The sequence below is a fragment of the Astyanax mexicanus genome, chromosome 15, assembly GCF_023375975.1.
Source record: "Astyanax mexicanus isolate ESR-SI-001 chromosome 15, AstMex3_surface, whole genome shotgun sequence".
NCBI lineage: Eukaryota > Metazoa > Chordata > Actinopteri > Characiformes > Acestrorhamphidae > Astyanax > Astyanax mexicanus.
In genome coordinates, this window is record NC_064422.1 from 40,883,339 (window position 1) to 40,910,784 (window position 27,446).

Here is a 27,446-nt window from a genome sequence, read left to right on the forward strand (position 1 = left end):
AATCAGTGATTTAGTGTCTGCTGTAAATGATTCAGTAGATTCAGTGACAACTGCAAATGATTCAGTGAGTGCTATAAATAATTCAGTGAGTGCTGCAAATGATTCAGTAACTGCAATCAATGATTTGGAATCTGATATAAGTGATTCAGTGAGTGTTGTAAATGATTCAATAGATTAAATAACAACTGTAAATGATTCAGTGAGTGCTGTAAATGATTCACTAACTGCAATCAGTGATTTAGTATCTGCTGTAAATGACTCAGTAGGTTCAGTAACAAACTGCAAATGATTCAGTGAGTGCTGTAAATGATTCACTAACTGCAATCAGTGATTTAGTATCTGCTGTAAATGATTCAGTAGATTCAGTAACAACTGCAAATGATTCAGTGAGTGCTGTAAATGATTCAGTGAGTGCTGTAAATGATTCAGTAACTGCAATCTATAATTTGGTATCTGCTAAAAGTGATTCCGTAACTGCTATAAATGAAATGATTTAGCAGATTCAGTAACAACTGCAAATGATTTAGTAAGTGCTGTGAATGATTCAGTAACTGCAATCAATGATTTAATATTTGCTATAAGTGATTCAGTGACTGCTATAAATGATTTACTATTAAGTAACAACTGTAAATGATTCAGTTAATCAGTGGTTTAATACCTGCTTTGCGTGACTCAGTAACTGCTATACATGTTTTAGGAGATTCATTAGCAACTGCAAATGATTCAATGATTTAGTATCTGCTATGAGTAATTCAGCGAGTGATGTAAATAATCCACTAGATTAGGTAACAACTGTGATTCAGTAACTGCTCTAAATGATTCACTAAATTAAGCAACAACTGTAAATGATTCAGTAAATGCATACAATAATTTGGTATCTGCTATATGTGATTCAGTAACTGCTATTAATGATTCACTAGATTATGTAACAACCATAAATGATTCAGTAAGTTCTGTAAATGATTCGGTAACTGCAATCAACGATTAAGTAACTACAATCAATTATTTGGTTACTGCTATAAGTGAATCAGTAACTGCAATTAATGATTTAGTATCTGCTATAAGTGATTCAGTACCTGCTATAAATGAAACAGTCGATTCAGTAACAACTGCAAATGATTCAGTGAGTGCTTCAAATGATTCAGTAACTGCAAACAATAATTTGGTATCTGCTATACGTGGTTCAGTAACTGCTAAAAATGATTCAGTCGATTCAGTTACAACTGTAAATGATTCTGCAATCATTTAATTAAATGATTAATAACAATTATAATTAATAATGCTAACCAGTATAAAAACAGCAAATGCTAAAAATGAATCAGTAATACAATAAATTATTCATTAACAGCTATATGATTCAGCAAATACAATAATTATTGTGTAATGACTGTAAATGATTCAGTAACTCATTTAAATGGCTCATTAATGACCATAAATTAATCATTTGGTATAATACTTAATTCTTGCTATAAATAATAGGTTACTGATTTAAATGATTAAGTTACTGCTATAAAAGAATCAGTATCTGATGTATAGGAATCCATAAGTGCGTTAAATGATTAAAAAGCAATAAAACATTGGTTAGTATAAAAAATATACTTAAAATATTTACTAATGTAAATGACTTAGTTACCTAATAAATGATACAGCAAATTTAAAATACTGTTAGCTAATAATTGTAAATGATTCAGTAAATGCTGTAAATGATCCAGTAAATAATATAAATGATTCAGTAAATACTATAAATGATTCAGTAAATACTATAAATGATTCAGTAAATACTATAAATGGTTCAGTAAATAATATAAATGATTCAGTAAATACTATAAATGATTCAGTAAATACTATAAATGGTTCAGTAAATACTATAAATGGTTCAGTAAATAATACAAATGATTCAGTAAATACTATAAATGATTCAGTAAATACTATAAATGGTTCAGTAAATACTATAAATGGTTCAGTAAATAATATAAATGATTCAGTAAATACTATAAATGATTCAGTAAATACTATAAATGGTTCAGTAAATACTATAAATGGTTCAGTAAATACTATAAATGGTTCAGTAAATACTATAAATGGTTCAGTAAATAATATAAATGATTCAGTAAATACTATAAATGATTCAGTAAATACTATAAATGATTCAGTAAATACTATAAATGATTCAGTAAATACTATAAATGGTTCAGTAAATAATATAAATGATTCAGTAAATACTATAAATGGTTCAGTAAATACTATAAATGGTTCAGTAAATACTATAAATGGTTCAGTAAATACTATAAATGGTTCAGTAAATAATATAAATGATTCAGTAAATAATATAAATGATTCAGTAAATACTATAAATGATTCAGTAAATACTATAAATGATTCAGTAAATAATATAAATGATTCAGTAAATACTATAAATGATTCAGTAAATACTATAAATGGTTCAGTAAATACTATAAATGGTTCAGTAAATACTATAAATGGTTCAGTAAATAATATAAATGATTCAGTAAATACTATAAATGATTCAGTAAATACTATAAATGATTCAGTAAATAATATAAATGATTCAGTAAATAATATAAATGATTCAGTAAATACTATAAATGATTCAGTAAATACTATAAATGGTTCAGTAAATACTATAAATGGTTCAGTAAATACTATAAATGGTTCAGTAAATAATATAAATGATTCAGTAAATACTATAAATGATTCAGTAAATACTATAAATGATTCAGTAAATAATATAAATGGTTCAGTAAATAATATAAATGATTCAGTAAATACTATAAATGGTTCAGTAAATACTATAAATGGTTCAGTAAATACTATAAATGGTTCAGTAAATACTATAAATGGTTCAGTAAATAATATAAATGATTCAGTAAATACTATAAATGATTCAGTAAATACTATAAATGATTCAGTAAATAATATAAATGGTTCAGTAAATAATATAAATGATTCAGTAAATACTATAAATGGTTCAGTAAATACTATAAATGGTTCAGTAAATACTATAAATGGTTCAGTAAATACTATAAATGGTTCAGTAAATACTATAAATGGTTCAGTAAATAATATAAATGGTTCAGTAAATACTATAAATGGTTCAGTAAATACTATAAATGGTTCAGTAAATACTATAAATGATTCAGTAAATACTATAAATGGTTCAGTAAATAATATAAATGGTTCAGTAAATACTATAAACTCACTGTAAATGTGAGAGAACAGAAGCTCACACTAACATCAGGCTAAACATCAGCTTTAGAGTCATCAGAGTGATCTGAACACTGTGAGATTTCACATGATGATCGGCCCAAGGCTAAGGGTCAGGCTTCATACAATCCTCAGTTAAACTGTACTGATCATCATGTGTAGAAGAGCTGTTAGCTAATTATATCTATACAGAAGCTCACAGTGACCTCCAGGCCACATGCCAGCATTCTTAACAGAGCCCTGACCCTGATCACCTAAAGGTCAGCGTCTGCTGGACAGATCCCTGACATGCTGACATGCTGAGGTGGGTGGTGAACTAATTACATTTACTGTGTTATATATATTCAAATAGGAATTTTATGGATTTAAGTATATTTTGAGTAATTCAACAACAGAATTCAACTAAAACTTCAAATTGTTCACTATCTGCTGCAAATAATTTAGTTACTGCTATAAATGATTTGGTAACTGCTATGAATGATTTAGTTACAACTTTAAATGATTCATCAATAGCTATATATGATTCAGTAGCAGCTACAAATGATTCAGTATCTGCATTAAGAGATTCAGTTAATGCTGTAAATGATTCAGTAACAGCTATAAATATGTAACTACTATAAATGATTAAGTAACTGCTATAAAATTCACTTAGTGAATCAGCTTTAATTTAACTGCTAAAATTTAATTCAGCAGCAGCTTTATAATGTATGATTCAGTGAAAAACTATATATGATTCAGCAACTACTGTAAATGATTCAGTAATGGCTTTAAATATGTAAAGACTATATGTGATTCAGTAACTCCTATAAAACATTTAGTTAGTGAATCTGCTATGATTTACCTGCTATAATTTAATCCAGCAGCAGCCATATAATGTATGATTCAGTAAAAACGATATGTATATATATACATGACTCAGTAACTGCTGTAAATGATTCAACAACTGCTATACATGATTATAGCAGTTGTAATTATAATTATAGTTCAACAACTATAAATTATTTAATAACTATAAATGATTCAGTAACGGCTATAAAGATTCAGTTAGTAATATTAATAAATCAGATTTAAAGGATTTGATGATTATAAAGGATTTATAAGCCGTTATAATTTAATTTAGCAGCAGCTATATAATGTATGATTCAGTGAAAACAACATATGATTCAGCAACTACTACAAATGATTCAGTAACCACTAAAAATGATTCAGCAACTGCTGTAAATGATTCATCAACTGCTGTAAATGATTCAGCAACTGCTGTAAATGATTCAGCAACTACTGACAATGATTCAGCAACTACTGTAAATGATTCAGCAACTGCTGTAAATGATTCAGCAACTACTGCAAATGATTTATCAACTACTGCAAATGATTCAGCAACTACTGTAAATGATTCAGCAACTACTGCAAATGATTCATTAACTACTGCAAATGATTCAGCAACTACTGTAAATGATTCAACAACTACTGTAAATGATTCAGCAACTACTGTAAATTATTCAGAAACTGCTGTAAATGATTCATCAACTGCTGTTAATGATTCAGCAAATACTGTAAATGATTCAACAATTACTGTAAATGATTCATCAACTACAGCAAATGATTCAGAAACTGCTGTAAATGATTCAACAACTACTGTAAATGATTCAGAAATTACTGTAAATGATTCAGAAACTGCTGTAAATGATACAACAACTACTGTAAATGATTCAGAAATTACTGCAAATGATTCATTAACTACTGCAAATGATTCAGCAACTACTGTAAATGATTCAACAACTACTGTAAATGATTCAGCAACTACTGTAAATTATTCAGAAACTGCTGTAAATGATTCATCAACTGCTGTTAATAATTCAGCAAATACTGTAAATGATTCAACAACTACTGTAAATGATTCAGTAACTACTGCAAATTATTCAGAAACTGCTGTAAATGATTCAACAGCTACTGTAAATGATTCAGAAATTACTGTAAATGATTCAACAACTACTGTAAATGATTCAGAAATTACTGTTAATGATTCAGCAACTACTGTAAATGATTCATCAACTACTGCAAATTATTCAGAAACTGCTGTAAATGATTCAACAACTACTGTAAATGATTCAGAAATTACTGTAAATGATTCAACAACTACTGTAAATGATTCAGAAATTACTGTAAATGATTCAGCAACTACTGTAAATGATTCAACGACTACTGTAAATGATTCAGCAATTACTGTAAATGATTCAACAACTACTGTAAATGATTCAGTAACTACTGTAAATGATTCAGTAACTACTGTAAATGATTCAACAACTACTGTAAATGATTCAACAACTGCTGTTAATGATTCAGCAATTGCTGTAAATGATTCAGCAACTGCTGTAAATGATTCAGCAACTGCTGTAAATGATTCAACAACTACTGTAAATGATTCAGTAACTACTGTAAATGATTCAACAACTACTGTAAATGATTCAGCAACTACTGTAAATGATTCAGCAACTGCTGTAAAGGATTCAATGACTACTGTAAATGATTCAACATCTACTGTAAATGATTCAGTAACTACTGTAAATGATTCAGTAACTACTGTAAATGATTCAACAACTACTGTAAATGATTCAGCAACTACTGTAAATGATTCAGCAACTGCTGTTAATGATTCAGCAATTGCTGTAAATGATTCAGCAACTGCTGTAAATGATTCAGCAATTACTGTAAATGATTCAGAAATTACTGTAAATGATTCAGCAACTACTGTAAAGGATTCAACGACTACTGTAAATGATTCAGCAACTACTGTAAATGATTCAACATCTACTGTAAATGATTCAGAAACAGCTGTAAATGATTCATCAACTGCTGTTAATGATTCAGCGACTACTGTAAATGATTCAGTAACTACTGTAAATGATTCAGAAACTGCTGTAAATGATTCATCAACTGCTGTTAATGATTCAGCAACTACTGTTAATGATTCAGCAACTGCCCTAAATGATTCAGCGAATGATTTCTGCGAATGATTTAGCAAATGCTGCAAATGATTTGCCTAACTGTAATTGATTCAGTAACTGTATTGAGAGATTCAGTTAGTACTTTAAATGATTCAGTAAAGGCTATATCATTTAGAAATGATTCATTAGGAATTATAAATGATTCATTACCTGATATTAAGATAGTACTGACTACAAATAATTTAGTAACTGCTATAAATGATTTATTAAGGGCTATAAATGACTGAGTATCTACTGTGCATCTAATTAGAGGTCATACAATATTAAATACAGGCTTTTAGTACTTGTAGTAGGGTAAGTAATGTAAACACACCCTAAGAGGTAAAAACAGAAGTATAAAAAGTTGTAAATTTATGTGTTCACGTCTCCAACTAACAGTATTTATAACATCACCCTACTGGTGACATACAGAAGGTACAGTGCCAGGAAGCTACTGTCCTTAATGCGAATGTCCTCAGTAATGATGGGCATAGATCATCGTTAATAAGACTTTTCATTCTAGCTCTTCTCCAGCTATTAGAGACACTTCTTCACCGAGCCGTCCAGCTCTCACTGATCTACCGACAAGATCTCCACCGCTCTGTTTCTAAATACATCATTACAGACGGGGAGTTAAAGCTCTTATCAGTGCTGCGGCTGAAACCTACTGTTGTGGCCAGACTCCTTATCATAATCCAACTTTTAATTCATCTAGAAATCCATTTCACACAGAGAGACACACACACTCACACACACACACTAGGACACATTTGAGGTTGTATGACAAAAAAAAAAAAAAAAAAAAATCCAGAGCCGCCAACACAGTCAACACACACACACACACACATACACACAGAATACTGTGCATTTTGCTCATGAACACAAAAATGAGAAATAAAAAGATTTTTAATTATAAAAATAATGAGTAAAATTTACTTTAAAAAGTTTAGCAACTTTCTGCATTTTAAAAAGAATCGATTACATGCCATCAATTTGTTGAGACAGTGTAATGTGTGTGTTTTAACTAAAATATTTAAATTTCTTTAAATAATATATTATGTATCATAAGTTATTTGAGTAATATTGTATAAATTAAGTAATTGTAATTAGGTAATATTATATTCAGAAATTAAGTAAAGTTTACTAAAAGAAAGGATTGATTCAGTAAAAATAAATTGAGGAAAGTTTACTAAAAGAAAGGATTGATTCAGTAAAAATAAATTAAGCAAAGTTTACTAAAAGAAAGGATTGATTCAGTAAAAATAAATTAAGCAAAGTTTACTAAAAGAAAGGATTGATTCAGTAAAAATAAATGAAGTAAAGTTTACTAAAAGAAAGGATTGACTGAATTTCAGTTCACTTATTTACTCTGTGTAACATTTAAATCTTAAAACCGAGTCCTCCTGGATGAGTTGGTCATGCCCTTTTGGAGTAGTTTCGGTCGGCCGGTCACTCCTGGGAAGGTTCATCAGTGTTCTATATTAAGCAGACTTTTCAGCTTTAGAAATGACTATATAACCTTTTCCAGACTTATTTAAGATTTTTTTTAATCTGTTTTTGAATGTTTTCCTCAGATGGGGGTATAATAATAATGTGTTGTTTTTGAGATCTTTTATCTGCTTCATGTTGTCAGACAGGTTCTATTTAAGAGATTTCTTGATTCTACAGGTTTATGGGTCGTAAACACTTTTTTCCAAAGGGTTAGATTGTTTTGGAATGTTTTTTTCGCCTTTATAAATGAAATAATTATTTTAAAAACTGCTTTTTGTATTTAGTCAGGTCACCTTCGTCTGATATTTAAGTTTGTTTGATAATCTAAAAAATGTAAGTATGACTAAAAATCTAAAACAAAAGAAATCTGTAAGGGGAAATACTTTTTCACACCACTGTATAGTTTGGTCAACTTCATGGTAAAAAGTCCATCACCCTATATCAAAGAAAACTGTATAAAATGTATAAAAAGTTATTTAAAGTGAATGTTACACAGTGCTGTGGACATAAAAGCCACATTATACTGATATTAAATGTGCTCTTCTGAGTGTTTAAGCCGTAGTCTGGTGTTGCTGAAGGCTGTTTTGGTAAGGCTGACCCGGCACAGGTGTAACCATCCATTATCCTGTACGAACTATGTGGCGGTCATATTTTTGGAGCCTGAATCTGCATGTGCCGACCTGACCTTTCTTTAATGTCAGACAGCATGAGTCAATGTATCCAAACGTGAATGGCAGAGTGAATAAATCACCAGCACTATTGTTGTAGGACACAATGTCTCTGTTCATTTTATTATTATCCTCCTAATGTTCACCCTTAAATACTCAGAACCCACCGGATAGAAATAGAAAACCACCACAGAGCAGATTTTATTATTATTTGGGTGGTGGGTCATTAATATTCTCAGTTCTGCAGTGATTAGCAGTGATTAGCATGGTGGTGGTGTATGAGGTGTTAGTGAGTGTTGAGCTGGTGGTACAGTGAGTGGATCAGATACAGCAGTGATTAGCATGGTGGTGGTGTATGAGGTGTTAGTGTGTGTTGAGCTGGTGGTACAGTGAGTGGATCAGATACAGCAGTGATTAGCATGGTGGTGGTGTATGAGGTGTTAGTGTGTGTTGAGCTGGTGGTACAGTGAGTGGATCAGATACAGCAGTGATTAACAGTGATTAGCATGGTGGTGGTGTATGAGGTGTTAGTGAGTGTTGAGCTGGTGGTACAGTGAGTGGATCAGATACAGCAGTGATTAGCAGTGATTAGCATGGTGGTGGTGTATGAGGTGTTAGTGTGTGTTGAGCTGGTGGTACAGTGAGTGGATCAGGGGTGGGTTTCCCCGAAAGCTTTGTAACGCTAAGAACTTCGTTAACTCGTACTTAAGATTGATCGTTAATTAAAGAGTGTTTCCCAAACCCGTGCGTAACTAAAGTACTACGTAAACTCGCTCGCAGATTAACGAGTAACCTGACCCAGTCGTTATTCTTAAGAGCTTCTTTAGGGGATCTCGACTTGCAGTTCAGCACCTTAAACACCAGGGACCGCCAATTTTAAGGTTATAGATTATAATAACTATTAATTATAATCAATTATATTACTATATAATTATTAATATTTTTATATTATATTACATTACTATTAATTAAAATCAATCATATTACTATATAATTATATTATATTATATTATATTATATTATATTATATTATTTCCTGTGTCTGCGGGTGCTCCGGTTTCCTCCCACAGTCCAAAGAAATTAGTTCAGGCTAATTAGATGTCGGATAAAATTTGCCCCTTAGGTGTGAGTGTGTGAGTGAATGTGTCTGTGTCTGTCTGCCCTGTGATGGATTGGCATCCTGTCCAGGGTGTATACTGCCTTCAGCCCGATGCCAGCTGGTATAGACTCCAGCCATCAAGCGCCCCCCAAATTCCCCCTCCCTCCCCCGCGTCCCTTAACGGATAAAGCGGTTGACAAGTGAGTAAGTGAGTGAATAAGTTATATTATATTATAGTATATTACACTATATTATAATGCCAACTGTGGCTTGTAGTCTAACTGGGCATATTGGAATCGGCCAATCAAACCCACGAGTAAATTATTAAAATGCAGATTAGCGATGATAGAAGTCTTGACATTAACGCTGCAAGAAATGCAACCAGTCAATTCCTGCAGATGATGCTCATGGTCTAAGCAAAGCTGCAAAGTCTCCAAGTCCGTTGATTCTGTAATCAGGCTGTTATGTGGCATACACACACTTATATACACTTCCCACAAGACCAGGAATTACAGCACAACATAATATATTTCCATGCTATTTGGAAAATCCCTGGTATCCGGTGTGGTGTCTTTAATCACACCTACACGTATTGTAAAGGGTATTGGTGAATGTGCAGGTAATATTTAATATTATTCCTTAATCAGGTGCTTCTAACCAACATTGTGGCCGTTCATCTGGGCAAACTCTGGGGTGTTTCAGCTCGCTAATATATAAATACCAGTCAAAAGTTGGACAAGTCTCATTCAATATATATATTTTTTTACGTTGTCGATTATTATTAAAACCATGAAAACTAATTGACGCAAATGGAATTAGTAGACAAAAAGGTGCATGGCCTTGACAATCCCCTAACATAAACCCATTGATTTAGGATGAGCTGGAGCTTCACAGTATAAAGTACAAAACATATTTCTGTTGGTTTAAAATGTAAATGTATATATATATATATATATATATATATATATATATATATATATATATATATATATATATATATATATATAGATTAAAATGTAAATGTATATATATATATATATATATATATATATATATATATATATATATATATATATATATATATATATATATATATATATATATATAGATTACATTTTTAACCAACAGAAATATGTTTTGTACTTTATACTGTGAAGCTCCAGCTCATCCTAAATCAATGGGTTTATGTTAGGGGATTGTCAAGGCCATGCACCTTTTTGTCTGTTGGTTAAAAATTTAATATATATATATATATATATATATATATATATATATATATATATATACATTTACATTTTAAACCAACAGAAATATGTTTATATATATATATATATATATATATATATATATATATATATATATATATATACACACACACAGGAACATACGTATATGTATATTATTATATTATTTTTATAATATTAATAATTATAATAATAATAAATTAATATTACTATCAATATTACTATTAATAATGTTAGTATAGTATCTATTAATATAATATATATTAACAATAATAGTTTTAAAAATGTAAATAATAAGTTTAATGTTTTAAAATAGATTCAATTTTCGAGTATTTATTTAGTCATATGTATCTTTAGGAGTATAATGTTGTTAATTACAACACATTTCTACGTTTTTAGGGTGTCATCGTGAATAAATACTTCATATAGGCAGTGTTGAATCGATATTTGTGGTTCGATTGAGCGCGCTGTTTCGGGGGAGGAGTCAACAAAGACGTTCTTTAACCTCGTTCGTTAATTTTCACGTTGCGAAGCTCTTTGGGAAACACTCGCAGAACTGGCTCGTTCTTTACTCATGTCATTCGTTACTTCGTTCGTTATTCGCTAAGATTGATCGTTTTTTGGGAAACCCACCCCAGATACAGCAGTGATTAGCAGTGATTAGCATGGTGGTGGTGTATGAGGTGTTAGTGAGTGTTGAGCTGGTGGGACAGTGAGTGGATCAGATACAGCAGTGATTAGCAGTGATTAGCATGGTGGTGGTGTATGAGGTGTTAGTGTGTGTTGAGCTGGTGGTACAGTGAGTGGATCAGATACAGCAGTGATTAGCATGGTGGTGGTGTATGAGGTGTTAGTGAGTGTTGAGCTGGTGGTACAGTGAGTGGATCAGATACAGCAGTGATTAGCATGGTGGTGGTGTATGAGGTGTTAGTGAGTGTTGAGCTGGTGGTACAGTGAGTGGATCAGATACAGCAGTGATTAGCATGGTGGTGGTGTATGAGGTGTTAGTGTGTGTTGAGCTGGTGGTACAGTGAGTGGATCAGATACAGCAGTGATTAGCAGTGATTAGCATGGTGGTGGTGTATGAGGTGTTAGTGAGTGTTGAGCTGGTGGTACAGTGAGTGGATCAGATACAGCAGTAATTAGCATGGTGGTGGTGTATGAGGTGTTAGTGAGTGTTGAGCTGGTGGTACAGTGAGTGGATCAGATACTGCAGCAGTGCTGCTGGAATTTTTAAACACTGTGTTTAATCATCGCTCCACTCTATTTATTACACACTCCTACCTACAGTTGAAACACCTTGTAGATAAAGTAAAAAAGTCAGAGACAGATTATCTAAATCTGTTGATGCACAGTTTACAGTGCATCAACAATTTTTTTCATTCCTTTTAAAATGTCTAGTTGTGGTCTCCAATATGAATGAATGCCATGTGAGCCAGTTTTTGTAAAAAAAAAAAAGCTGGTCTAAATAAATAATCTGTGTTGGAAAAAAAATTGAAATTAAATGTAATCACTGGTTGAGGCCAGGGTTTCCAGTTTCCACTTCTTAACTTAAATTTATGACAAATATAGTGTTGTACACCACACAAGTATTTGATTAATGTAAAACATATGATTGACTATGATTGATTAACGTATTTTTTTTAGTAAATAGATAGATAGATAGATAGTGGTGGTCAGTGTTGTGTGTGAACGAGTGCAACACATTTTTAATAAAGAACTTGAACGTGAATTAGTTCACATTATGTGTCATGAACGGCGGACATCACTGTAAATGAACATTGGCTAGAGAGCGCGGAGCGCGGAGCGCGCGCGAGAGAGAGCGAGAGAGCGAGAGAGAGAAAGAGAGAGACCAACATCAAGAGCGCGGAGCGCGAGGGCGAGAGAGAGAGAGAGAGAGAGAGAGAGACCAACATCGAGAGCGCGGAGCGCGAGGGCGAGAGTGAGAGAAAGCGCTACAATAAAAAAAATGGCTAGTGGAAGTGATGCACGGACACAGACACCGATTCTCCTTATGAACATTTTCATCACCGGGTAAGAAACCCACAATTACAGTGTCATGAGCAAATGTCTACAATGAGCCGTTTCAAAGAACGTATAGTGATTTCTAGCTTGTAGTGTGAAAAAAGTATTTATTTGAATATCTCACGAAAAAAGTAAAATGAACTGAACTTTGAACTAGTTCAGAATTAAAATTGTGAACTTTGAACGTGAACTGTTCACTTTGAGCATGTATGAACTGAACTTGAACTAGTTCAGAAAAGCTGTGAACTGGCACAACACTGGTGGTGGTTTTCTATGCTGTGGGGTTATATCACAAGTATTGAAGAACAGGGTGAAAGGAGGATATTAATAAAGTACTCAGAGAAACAGATACAGTACAAACTCTAGTGCACACAGACAAACACACACACACACACACACACACACACCTACGCTCTTTTTGTAAGTCTTTTATTTACTGTGCTTGTTTAGAGTGTCTGTAATGTAAAGCCTACAGTATCTGCAGATCTTAATTAAACGTGGATCAGGTTAGAACAAATCCAGAAGCAGTGAAACAGAAGCAGAAACTAGCTGGAAGATGACATTTTATAAAGGTCACTCCTCCACTGTAAATCCATTTGTCAACAAATAGGCTACATCTCCTCCAATCATACAGAAACAAATCTAATTTATTTTATTTTTTTGGCTTATATGCACCCAGCAGTTACAGGGTTAGTCCTAGAACTGCGGCTATACAACATTCAGTAACAATAAGAACAACACTAGGTGAATATTTTAGCCACAATTTATACACATAATATGATTTAAATTACTTGTATTTCTTATATTATTCACTCTGTTGCTGTTAACCCTGTTAGCCAACCCTGTTACCTTTACTCTGTTACTATCAACCCTGTTACCATCAACCCAGATAATGTCATTCCTGTAACAAACAATCCAGTTACACTTTAGCCCTGTTACTGTCATCTCTATTACCTTCAACCCTGTTACCATCAGTCCTGTTACTGTCATCTCTGTTACCTTTAGCCCTGTTACCCTCAGCCCTGTTACTCTCCTCTCTGTTACCTTCAGCCCTGTTACTCTCATCTCTGTTACCTTCAGCCCTGTTACCTTCAGCACTGTTACCGTCAGCCCTGTTACCATTAGCCCTGTTGCCATCAGCCCTGTTACTATCAGCCCTGTTACCTTTCATTCCTGTTACCATCAGCCCTGTTACCTTCAGCCCTGTTACCATCAGCCCTGTTACCTTCAGCCCTGTTACCTTCAGCCCTGTTACCTTCAGCACTGTTACCGTCAGCCCTGTTACCATTAGCCCTGTTGCCATCAGCCCTGTTACTATCAGCCCTGTTACCTTTCATTCCTGTTACCATCAGCCCTGTTACTGTCATCTCTGTTACCTTCAGCCCTGTTACCATCAGCCCTGTTACCATAAGCACTGTTACCGTCAGCCCTGTTACCATTAGCCCTGTTGCCATCAGCCCTGTTACTATCAGCCCTGTTACCTTTCATTCCTGTTACTATCAGCCCTGTTACTGTCAGCCCTGTTACCTTCAGCCCTGTTACCATCAGCCCTGTTACCATAAGCCCTGTTACCTTCAGCCCTGTTACCATCAGCCCTGTTACCTTCAGCCCTGTTACCTTCAGCCCTTTTACCTTCAGCCCTGTTACCATCAGCCCTGTGACCTTCAGCCCTGTTACCTTCAGCCCTGTTACTCTCATCTCTGTTACCTTCAGCCCTGTTACCTTCAGCACTGTTACCGTCAGCCCTGTTACCATTAGCCCTGTTGCCATCAGCCCTGTTACTATCAGCCCTGTTACCTTTCATTCCTGTTACCATCAGCCCTGTTACTGTCAGCCCTGTTACCTTCAGCCCTGTTACCATCAGCCCTGTTACCATAAGCCCTGTTACCTTCAGCCCTGTTACCATCAGCCCTGTTACCTTCAGCCCTGTTACCTTCAGCCCTTTTACCTTCAGCCCTGTGACCATCAGCCCTGTGACCTTCAGCCCTGTTACCTTCAGCCCTGTTACTCTCATCTCTGTTACCTTCAGCCCTGTTACCTTCAGCACTGTTACCGTCAGCCCTGTTACCATTAGCCCTGTTGCCATCAGCCCTGTTACTATCAGCCCTGTTACCTTTCATTCCTGTTACCATCAGCCCTGTTACTGTCAGCCCTGTTACCTTCAGCCCTGTTACCATCAGCCCTGTTACCATCAGCCCTGTTACCTTCACCCCTGTTACCATCAGCCCTGTTACCTTCAGCCCTGTTACCATCAGCCCTGTTACCTTCAGCCCTATTACCATCAGCCCTGTTACCTTCAGCCCTGTTACCATCAGCCCTGTTACCTTCAGCCCTGTTACCTTCAGCCCTGTTACCTTCAGTCCTGTTACCTTCAGCCCTGTTACCATCGGCCCTGTTACCATAAGCCCTGTTACAGTTAATCCTGTTTCTGGTAAACTTGTTACCTACCTCCTCTGCTGACACACAATCTATTAAAACACTTTTAGAACTATATAAAAACTATACCACATAAGTTGTAAGACTATTGACAAAATAAAGTAGACACATAATTAAAACTAAGGGCACTATCTTACACTCTGTACAAGGCACGTTGCGATGCTCATTGCTATCTTACACCTCACCAACAGTATATTTTTCTGCCTTCCACCTGTGTCATTTAAATAGCAACAATGCTTATGAATATATCTATACTGATGGTCATAGTGGTCTGCATGCAAAGAATGTTCAGGTAAATTTATGATGTATTGCTACATATATATATATATCTTTGCAACAGAAAATACAGGAGCTCCACTGACTGACTATATACAACCTAGACAGAGGTCAACAGTAAGATGTTTATTGCTATCTTGGCAGTGATTGTCAAGACAGGCGCACACCTAACATGCACACGCCTTAGCTTGTTATGCACATATGGACACGCAGCAGTGCACAAACTCATAGCGCATGCATGCTGGCAGCAATGCAAACTTTTACATCCACAATAAATAGATTGAACAAGCAGATTAGTTTCCTCTGCTGAGAAGCGCAGAAGTGCTGCACCGTTAAAATAGCAAGCCGCCAAAGTCAGAGCGCAGCTGGCTCTTAAAGGGAATGGCAACTGACACAATGACACTCATAATTAATTAAGATAATCAGTAGATAGATGCCTTTTGCACATTTTGAACTGCACAAGGTGTACTTTTCCTGTCATTACGATAGCAAAGACAGCTAAAATTAATTTCACATTAGATAATAATGGAAAAATATGCTAGCATATACCAGCAATTTTTATACTATGGAAACAAAAAACTGTATTGAAGTAAATACTGCCAATCATGGACTTCCTCTTACAGCCTTCAACAACTAGACCTAGAACACAGCTGGTACAGTACAGTGCTGAGTTACACTAGTGTCCAATAAAAGCTGCACACTCTTAAATGTCAGTAGTAATTTTTAGCCACTGTTTACCACGACCAATTAGAGTAATTATAGCTCATCCGGGTAATTATAACTCTAATTATAACCTCACTGTACTGACATTTACAGCTAAAGAACAGAAAGAAACACTGACTTTAGACTTGATAATAAAACACAGTGGATCAACATCAGCAGATGACATGTCTCTCCAAACCATCACTGATTGGTGGAAACTTCACACTAGACCTCGAGCAGTTTGGACTGTGTGTCTCTCCACTCTTCCTCCAGACTCTGCTCCCTTGATTTCCTTTAAATGAAATGTAAAATGTACTGATGATCAGTGATGGTTTAATGGAGAGACATGTCATCTGCTGGTGTTGATCCACTGTGTTTTATTATCAAGTCTAAAGTCAGTGCAGTTTTGTTTTCCCACAAAATCTTACAGCACTTCATGCTTCCCTCTGCTGCTGACAACGTTTATGGAGATGTGGATTTCATTTTCCAGCAGGACTTGGCACACTGCCCACAGTACTGCCAAAAGTACCAATTGTTCTTATAATACATATATAATATTCTGATTTTCTTATATACTGATTTTTGTATTGTTTTTAATTAGCTGTTAGCCATAATCATCAACAAAAATAAGAGAGCACTTCAGTTTCTGAATCAGTTTGATTTTGCTATTTATAGCTTTATGTTTCTGAAAAATTTATATTGTTGTTTTATTCTATAAACTACAGACACAATTTCTTCCTAATTCTAATATTGTCAATTAGAGCATTTATTTGCAGAAAAAATGAGAAATGTCTGAAATAAAAAAAAGGCGCAGAGCTTTCAGACCTCAAATAATGCAAAGAAAACAAGTTCATATTCATAAAGTTTTTGCAGTTCAGAAATCAATATGTGGTGGAATAACCCTGGTTTTTAATCACAGTTTTTGTTTAATGCATGTTGGCATCATGTTCTCCTCCACCAGTCTTACACACTGCTTTTGGATAACTTTATGCTTGAACACTCCTTGTGCAAAAATTCAAGCAGTTCAGTTTGGTGGTTTGATGGCTTGTGATCATCCATCTTCCTCTTGATTATATTCCAGAGGTTTTCAATTTGGTAAAATCATATAAACTTATCATATTTTCACATTTTGAACTGAAATAAAGTAACTTTTCAATGATATTCGAATTTTCTGTTCTACAAACTGCATAAAAATAAAGACAAAACGGGAAATACAGTATGAAGGACAGAGAATAGAATCTAAAAACAGCCGTGGCAGGTGTTTGCAGTTCTCTAACAAAAACAAAGCCCCCGTTATTCTGCCATCACCAACAAACCCAGTCATTTAAAGAATTTCAAGAATCAAGAATGCCCAGGTGTCTGGGGAAGCCCTCTGATTGCTCCTGTTTGACACTGTTTAGGATGTCCTTCATTATCCCTGTGGTATTATTTTAATACAGACAATCAAACACATTAATTCAAGTACTGAAAGAAACCTAATCTATTTAAAAAAAAATCCGTATCTGCCAGTTTCTATTTCTCCATCTCCTGGTCTATACCAGCTCCACTTTAAAAAGCACTGAGCCCTGAGCACGGTGCCTCCTCTTTACAGCAATATTCATCTGCTCTCTGAGAAAACAGCAGCTATATCAGCAGTTCTGCTGCAGATCCCTGAGATAAACTGTTGTGATCTGTCTGTTATCTGAGAGAAATCACAACCTAAACCTCTCTCTGAGAAACAAGCTTCAAAATCACAACACACATTCACAAAAAATCAACAATTCTGAATCATAATCAGAATACTGTACCTTTCAGAAAAAAAAAACTGAGATAGTATCTCAAAATAATGAAATAGTATCTCAAATGAATGCCTCACTATCTCAAAATAATTACTTAGCATATCAAAATAATGATTTACTATCACAAAATAATGACTTTCTCTCTCAAAATAATTACTTTTTATGTAAAAATTATGACTTAGTATCTCAAAAAAATGACTAAGTATCTAAAAATAATGACTTAGTATCTAGAAAAATGATGTTTCTCAAACTAATGACTTCTCAAAATAATTACTTAATATCTTAAAATAATTACTTACTATTTGAAATTTACTTACTATCTCAAAATAATTACTTAGTACACAAAATAATGACTTACTATCTCAAAAGAATTGCTTACTATCTGAAAATAATGATTTACTATCTCAGAATAATGACTTGCTATCACAAAATAATGACTTACTTTCTCAAAATAATGACTTACTATGTCTAAAATAAAGACTTAGTATCTCAGAATAATGATTTAGTATCTCATAATAACAACTTGGTATCTAAAATGAATAACTTTCAAATGAATGATCTTAAAATAATGACTTTCTATCTCAAAATAAAGACTTACTATCTCAAAATAATGACTTTCTATCTCAACATATTGATTTTCTATATCAAAATAAAAACTCTTCTCAAAAAAAAACTATGTTAAAATAATGAAAGTGTATCTCAAAATAAAAAGATAGTATCTCAAAATACTGACTTACTATCTCAAAATAATGACTTACTTTCTCAAAATAATTAGACAGTATCTCAAAATAATGAGGTACCTTTAAATAATGACTTAGTATCTCATAATAACAACTTAGTATCTAAAAATAATAACTTTCAAATTAATGATCTCAAAATAATGACTTTCTATCTGAACATAATGATTTTCTATATCAAAATAAAGACTTACTATGTAAAAATAATGACTTACTATCTGAAAATAAGTTTAATTAATATAAGAAATGTATAAAATGGGCCTCCATATTTATGTATTAAGTTCATTATTAAGCCATTTTAGTCTGGTTTTAAACTGCACAGCATTTTAAATGGAGATTTTCTATTGAAAAAGAAACACAGTCTACATTTAGGTCTAAACTGGGTTAAGGAAATTGACCTATTGGCTTCAGGAGCTTCTGAAGAACCTGAGGTGATTTTTTTCCTGCAGTTTAGATTAAGATCAGAGTTAAACCGGTTCAGATCGCTCTATTCTCTCTGGGCACACGAAAGCCTGGCACTTCAACAAAGCGTATGATACTGATCCAGACGCAGTGATGAAACACGGCCATGAAGAACCAGCAGATAAACCCAATACAATATCTGACAGACGGGGCGGAGTTACGAGCTTTACTGCACGTATCTGTGCTTCTCACTTTTCACATCACTTAACCACTGCTCTGTACACACACACACACACACACACTTTTTTAAAAGACTGCTTCAACCTAATCTATTCATAGAGCCGCTCTGCAGACACTGTGGCAGCGCTGGTTAGATAATAACTGGGGGGACGGGCCGTGACAATATCAGACACAACAACAGATGCAGGGCAGGCTTATATAATCATCCCATGTAACTGAAGAAGAAACTAGAAAGTCGTCTTTTGACAAAAAAAAAAAAAAAAAAACAAGTAAAAAACAGTGATCTGGTTAATCTCGCAAATGTTAAAATACATGTATGTATGTTGTGGACACAACCTCAAATATATCAATATATTTTGCTAATATATTGTCCCAGAAGCCATTGTGATAAACAATGTTTGGTACCACTTTAAAATAAGACTACCTTTATAAAGGGTTTATAAATGGTTTATAATTAGTTTATTAATGGTAACTAATTAGGTTGTAAATGCCTTAAATATCATTAATAATCAGTTATAACACATACGTAGAAAGGGCAACAATGACCTGTTGTTTGCCAAGTAGTGAACCCACAGCCGTCTATATTGTTCCCCTTTCTACATGTGTATGTGTTATAACTGATTATTAATGATTGTTAAGGCGTTTACAACCTAATTATTAACCATTAATAAACTAATTGTAAACCATTTATAAATCCTTTATAAAGGTAGTCTTATTTTAAAGTGGCACCAATATTTTTATAATATTAAACGAGTTTCGGTAACACTTTATAATAACTTTTATTAATTTACTTTACTTTACTTTACTTTACTTTACTTTACTTTACATTACATTTGGCAGACGCTTTCGTCCAAAGCGACTTACAATAGTGAAGTACAAAAGTAATAGAAGATAAAGGTAAAACATCTTTATATAGGGCCTAAAGGAGGTCAAAGGGAAATAATAGGATAGAGGAGTAGAGAAGGGGAAGAATGAAATTGTTATGCTATATACTGTAGTAGCATAACAATGCAACTGCCCTGTATTAATTTACCCTATAGTGATATGACTGGGTCATGATTTACTATAATTAGTTATTTAGAATATTCAGATTTTGTAATGAGAATATATCTATTTAATTATCCCAATAAAACACAATGATTTTAACACAAAGTAGACATGGTTTCTCATTCTTTTCTTAACCAAGTAAACATAATAGTAAGTATTGAGGTCAGCATAATAAATAGAAATAATAATGATACGTCTATTGTGTATTGTACTAAATCACCATTGTGGTAATAAAGTCTATAGTTAACGATAGTGCAAGACATTGCTGATACAATACATATCACAAAACAGGGGTTAAGATATAGATGCAATATATTGTAATATACAGGTATTGTCATCATCAAGTTAGATGTCATGTTAGGTAAACTATCATATAGAATAATATTATTTTTTTATTCAAATAATTTATCTTTTTGTTTTATTGCTTACATTTTAGCCTGTCTGCATATCCTTTTATTCTTGCATATTGTCGCTCTCCTATGAAAAACACTTATCTCCATTTTTGTGATTTTTATTTTACTACATAATTTGAACAGACAAACTGTCCCGTACACTGTGCCAAAACGTATTGATGAACGGACCAATAGAATCTTATCAAAATGACCTGAAATAAACTATTTTTACATTACAGACTTCCATTGAAAATGTACAATGTTTTTTATCTCTCCTGTAAAGTTGCTGTTTTGGAGATAAGTGTTTTTTTAATTGGACAGAGAGGATATCATTTATTCATTTATGCAATCGTATACTGTTTTGCTTGTTATTTATCATTTAAACTTATTTATTATTTTTCAGTCCCTTTTGAAAATTTTGTAAATGCTCAGCTGAAAATGAAGGGTTATCTTCAATGTATTACTGAGTGGAAATAAATTGATTGATTGATAAATTGATTGATATCATATCGTAAAAAAAAAAATCACACTGTATATCTATTTATATCATATTTATACAATCTGAGTAAAAGAGAAGAAGCTGTATGCAATCAGAAAAGTGGGATCTAACCACAGTGCACTAAATGAGCCACTTCTGACACCAATTTTTTTTTACACGCAAACTCATGAAAACTAATTAATCATAGCAGAAACTCAGATGCCCAGAGAATAATACACTGTCAACAAGAGGCCAATATACTGTATCAGAAACCGTTGTGATAAATTATAAATTTTACAAAGGATTTTTTCAAGAACCGTGACTTAATAAATCAAACTTTGAATTTGGAATCTAAAAAATCTAAATTAATCATATCAGAAATCCAGATTCCAACATTTCCAGAGAATTATGTAAATTCTGTAAACAGCAGATCTTTCACAGTAAGATTTTGTTTGATTGTTTGTTTGTTTGTTTGTTTGTTTGTTTATATCAAGGCAATTTATTGTGATTGTAAGCTATGGATATAATGATGCTATGTACTGTAGTATATAATAATAGCACTTCTGACACCAATTTTTTTACATGCAAACTCATGCAAACTAATTAAAAAAAAATTACTAGTGTTGTTTTTTTGAGTATTAATGCAAATATCATGCAACAAAAAATAATTACAATACTTTAGAATGGGCTAGAAAAAAAAAATTTTTGTCATATTCAGAGTACGTTCCAAATATCGATTGATCTCTTACCCTTGAGATTGTGAGGGGCATGTTGAAGTCTTTGCCTCCCTGCAGCCTGAAGCCCCATGGCGCAGGTCCGTTCAGAGTGACTGTGTAATTGCTCATTTTTGCGGAGAGTTGCTCCTTTGTTTCTCTTTCGTTCTTCACCCTGGAGTCGGGACGAACACCCGGGGACGGGCAGGCGCCGAGGAGCCTCTAAAACACAACAAGAAGAAGAAGAAGAGCGCACAGTGATAATTCAGCCGTGAGCCGAGCACAGGCTGAGCACAGCCAGATAAAAAACCAAACCTGGTGTTCAGCTCTCGATATGCACCGAAAATACAGCAAGATAACCAAGGAGATTAACCTAATTAAGATTAGCCACGCTAATACAGAGGCATTAATCCCAACTAATAACCCAACAGGAACCCCACCCTGGTTTACACGCACAAAATAAGTGTGAAAAAGGTGGTGAAAAACAGAAAGAGCAGAGATCTTGCCTGCGCGGATGGCCTGGACAGACAGCCTAAGAATAGCCCCCCACTGCAGAAAGCGATAGCACTCCAGTCCTGGGGGCCCTTATATGGTGTGTAAGGGGACACCCCCGGATACCAGGCCCCTATGATTCACAGGGCGAATATAGCCTCTTCTTAGGCCCACACTTTTTTTTTTCCTCTCTCTCTCTCTCGCTCTGCCCCCTGCGGGCATCCACTCACCGGGCACCACGCGCCCGGCGGCCACCAGCACAGAAACCTATAAACAGGACTACAAACTGGTAGTGTATATTTTTACAATTAAATTAAATACAATTGTTTAAACAGACAGGATGTGACGGGCATGTGTGATAAATCAAGGCGAGTGAGATCTATTTTTCCATATGTAATAGTAGCCATTCTCTGTGCCAGGCATGATGTGGCAGCAAAGGAATGCATTGTGGGTCTTCACTGATGAGTTTCAGAAAGGAAACCAGGTGAAATTATATATCAATATATATTTTATAAACGTGAGAGCTCTATTAAAAATACACTACATGGCCACAAGTAAAAAGAATTGTAAGGATTTCTGAATTAGAACTTGATTTTAATTATTATTTAATTAGCTGAGTATAAAAGAGAGTCTTCACACCTGTAGTTTTTAGGTTTCTATGATTGGGATTAGTTGATGAGTTATAGTTTATTTGAAGAGTTTCTTCCTCTGTTTGGTTTGGTTTCACACAGGCATAAAAAACCAAACGCAGCAAAATGCGCACCAATAAATCACGCAAGCACATCGTCTCCTCTGATTGGTCAGAGCTGTCTGGCGTGGGAGCAAAAAAGTAAATATAGTGAGAAGATTCTGTGTTCCAGTGCGTATATCTGTATCTATAGCAGTGTGAAGCTGTTTTAACACAGAACGCTGAAAATGTACTGCTGCGCTTTTAAAAACAGGGTTTTAATGGGACACTTTTTTTTTTTCCTCTCTCTCTCTCTCGCTCTGCCCCCTGCGGGCATCCACTCACAGGGCACCACGCGCCCGGCGGCCACCAGCACAGAAACCTATAAACAGGAAAGGGACATTTCTTTAAGCCACGCAGCCGCCGACAGCAAGGGCATCCATCTACAGCATGTTTACAATCTCCTTGGCTAATTTTTGTGTCTATAAATCACTCTCTGGCCATTCGCCAGCTTATATCTCTTCACTAATCTCAATTAATAATAATAATTAATAATAATAAGACAATTAATTATAATAATAAGACTCGTTCCAGTGGTTGGATCACCTGTCAGGTACCGAGAGTTTTTAGTGAACTGGGAAAATCTGCTTTTAGCTACAGAGAACTATTCACTACAGGAATCGTTAAAGCTCAGCTCGCTGGGATCAGTGAATCATTTCAAACTTTTAGTTTCTAATCACCATCAGAAAGCCTGTGACTGTTTTAAATGACTTTTTTTATTAGTTTATCTTTTTTTCTTATTTTTATTTTTTATTTATTAATTTTAATTTTGTTTATTTAACATTACTTTTATTTAATTCTTTTTATTTTATTTGTATTTTATTTTAATGTTTTGCATTTTCATTCTTGTTTTTATTTCTATTATTCATTTAATCACTTTTTAACATTTTTAATCACTTTTTTAACATTAATACGTTTTTAACATTTTACTTAACTTTCACTATTATCTATTTACTTATTTTATATGTTACAACTTTTTTACTTTTTACGTGTCAAATTTGTTTTTTTTTAAGTATTTTAGAATTTTCTGTTTTACATATATATTTTTATTAATTGTTGATTTAAAATTAGTACTTTTATTTATTTATTTTTATTTTTTACTATTTTATTTCTTATAATTTCTAATCAAATTTTTTTATTAAATGTGTTCAATCCCTTTGATGTTGTAAATTCTCGGCAGCATTGTAAATGAGGGTCACCCTCAATGTTTTTCCCAAATGAAAATAAAGGTTGATTGATTGATTAATTGATTACAGGACGTTTCTGAACTGGTACAGAACACGCACATGCCTGATATCCTGATATATTCCGCTAAGAGACCACCCTGATACCCAACCCCCCCCCCCCCCCCCCCCCCCCCAGACCTCCAAGCTCTTCACATTATACGACCTGAACTGCGTTCCTCAAACAGCGGCACTGTGTCACACTGCCAACCAGAGCAACTCCACCGCCTCATTATCACACTTAACTCCACTGAGCTGTGTTGAGTTAAAGCAAAGCAAAGGTCAGAGCGAGTGGTTTCAGCACAGTAATTGATGAGGGGACTGGATGTTCTCAGCTTTGATTTACTGTATTTATTATAGCGCTCAACGTTAAAGCGTTAACGCATGCAATTAATATGGAATCAGTAACGCGTTCAGATTTTTTTAACACAATAAATTATGCCACAAAGTTTGACCCCAACTTTCACCATAATCTGCCTTTTTTCTGGTGCACTTCGCTTGTGGTGAGAACTGGTCTGATCTGGTCTCGATCTGACTCAGCTATCAAATTTATATATTTTTAATTGAGCTAAACTTCTGATAAGGTGCAGCCTAATCTGATATATTAGCCAGATAATACACTGCTATGAACAAACGCTGTCTCAGCTGCTGCTCCATGCTGTTTACACACTAAGAGTGTGCAAGTATGTGCAGCGTTCACTGCTCACATCTGCGCTGCACGTTCCATTAAAAACACTGTTTAACATTGTTCTATGTTAAAGCAGCTTCACACTGCACTACAGATATACGCACTGGAAACAGAATCTTTTTACTTTATTTACTTCCTTGCTCCCGCACCAGACAGCTCTGACCAATCAGAGGAAACAATGTGCTCGCATGGTTTATTGGTCCACATGAGAGGTTTACAAGTCAAGTCATTATCAACCGCTTCATCCATTAAGGGTCGCGGGGGGGGGGGGGTGCTGGAGCCTATCCCAGCCGGCATCGGGCGGAAGGCAGGATACACCATCGCAGGGCAGACAGACACATTCATTCACACACTCACACCTAGGGGCAATTTGTATCCGACATCCAATTAGCCTGAACGTGCCGTCTTTGGACTGTGGGAGGAAACCGGAGAACCCGGAGGAAACCCACGCAGACACGGGGAGAACGTGCAAACTCCACACAGAAAGACCCGGGAATCGAACCCAGGCCGTCTTGCTGTGAGGCGGAAGTGCTACCCACTGCGCCACCGTGCCGAGAGGTTTACAATAAAGTTAAAAAAAAAAAGTTTCCTCTATCTAACATTTGCTTTATCTCCCCGCAAACATACAAGTATATACTAGTATTTTAATTCACACCACTAATATAAATATAATTGCATTTTACATTTCTTATATTTCGTCTTTTATTTACATTAACATATCCACTATAAAAACCAGGGCCGGATTAAAAGAATGGGCTGAAAGGGCTGCAGTCCCGGGCCTCGCCACTATGGGGGCCTCCGGCCGCTGAATGTCAAATGACAAAAATCAGCCTGCTGTAGCAGCTACCACCAGCAAAGATGCGCTGCTCTCTCTCTCTCTCTCTCTCTCTCTCTCTGTCTCTCTCTCTCTTCCGCAGCGCGGAGCAGAATTCAGCGCGAGGCTACAAATATAAAACTCAGTTTAGTTAAATAAATGAAGATGAGTGAGGACCTGTAAAGTTAATCCAATATTGCCAAATATAAAGGAAAGGTTGAGGTTTTGGTGTGCTGTTTCAATGACATGAAACTGAAACTAACTGAAACTGAAACTTGTATTATTCTGAGCACTATCAGAAAGCCTTTGATTGTGTTTTTATTTCATAGTAATTATTGTTTTATTCATTTGAAATATTTTTTATTATTTTATTGATCACATTATTTTTTTCTTCATAAGATATACATTCTTTATTTTTTATGTATCCATTTTAATGATCTTTTTAAAGTGTCCTATTTTTCCTTTTTTGCGTATATATTTTATTCGTCTATAGTAAATGTATAGTAAATATAAGTAAAATATAGTAAATCAGTTTTTAGTTATTTCTAATCAACCCACACCCCCCCACGATATCATCGTCCATCGCGATGTTTCCCTGTAAACATCGTCAACTGCCAATTAAAGAGACATCGCCCAACCCTAAATTGAATTGAAATCATGTTACCAGTTCACTTTAAACGGTAGTCTTTTATAGATTGGTACTGTGTACGCTGTCGCTGATGTGTCCGTGTGTTTGTGTGAGGTCATGCATCAGAACATGAAATGAAGGGCCTCATCCTGGTAATTAGCCCCGGGCCTCAGAAAGTGTTAATCTGGCACTGATAAAAACTTAAAGAATCTTAAGAATAACAAGAATAACATTATACACAGAATATTGTGATTAATGTGATTAAAAAAAAAACGTAATTTGTTGTCCCTAAAGACCCTGGTAGTGTATATTTTTACAATTAAATTAAATACAATTGTTTAAACAGACAGGATGTGACGGGCATGTGTGATAAATCAAGGCGAGTGAGATCTATTTTTCCATATGTAATAATAGCCATTCTCTGTGCCAGGCATGATGTTACATTACATTACATTACATTACATTTGGCAGACGCTTTTGTCCAAAGCGACTTACAATAGTCAAGTACAATGTAAAATAAGTTTAAAGGTAAAAAACTTTGGATAGGGATAAAATGAGGACAAAGGGGAATAATAGGATAGAGGAGTGAAGGAGAGGAAGAAGGAAATGGGGTTAGAAGTAGTTAGTGTGTTAGAGGTGTTAAGAGAGGAAGTGCTCTTTGAAGAGCTCTGTCTTCAGGAGTTTCTTAAAGATAGCGAGAGATTCTCCTGATCTGGTAGTAGAAGGTAGTTAGTTAGAGGTGTTAGGAGAGTAAGTGCTCTTTGAAGAGCTCTGTCTTCAGGAGTTTCTTAAAGATAGTGAGAGATTCTCCTGATCTGGTAGTGGAAGGTAGTTTGTTCCACCATTGGGGAACTCTGTATGAGAACAGTCTGGATTGCTTTGTGTGAATGTTTGTTTGGTAAAGCGAGGCGACGTTCATTGGAGGAGCGCAGCGGCC

The 27,446-nt window shown here is 34.6% G+C and overlaps 1 protein-coding gene and 1 long non-coding RNA gene across 10 annotated transcripts in view; both read right to left on the minus strand.

Moving 5' to 3' along the window:
- Positions 1-22,558, minus strand: part of ldb3b (LIM domain binding 3b) — a 64,493-nt gene extending 41,935 nt beyond the window's left edge. For 2 of the 5 annotated variants that reach the window (XM_007259729.4, XM_049464576.1), the window contains exons 1-2: positions 22,444-22,558; positions 21,974-22,159 (exon numbers count right to left, since the gene is read on the minus strand). In XM_007259729.4, the coding sequence (XP_007259791.2) occupies positions 21,974-22,069 (96 nt within the window). In that variant the 5' untranslated portion in view covers positions 22,070-22,159; positions 22,444-22,558. Of the gene's footprint in view, positions 1-21,973; positions 22,160-22,252 lie in introns of all 5 variants that reach the window. The other 3 variants (XM_049464577.1, XM_007259730.4, XM_049464578.1) reach the window with 3 other exon arrangements.
- Positions 12,446-15,433, minus strand: LOC125781192 (uncharacterized). 5 transcript variants are annotated; one of them, XR_007424405.1, is made up of 5 exons: positions 15,031-15,433; positions 14,775-15,000; positions 14,459-14,654; positions 14,249-14,338; positions 12,446-13,931 (listed from the first exon to the last, which is right to left on the minus strand). It is a non-coding gene; the product is annotated as an uncharacterized LOC125781192 (long non-coding RNA). The 5 variants fall into 5 exon arrangements; XR_007424404.1 differs by having other exon boundaries at positions 14,249-14,308; positions 14,429-14,654; XR_007424401.1 differs by having other exon boundaries at positions 14,399-14,654.
- Positions 22,559-27,446: the final 4,888 nt, after the last annotated feature.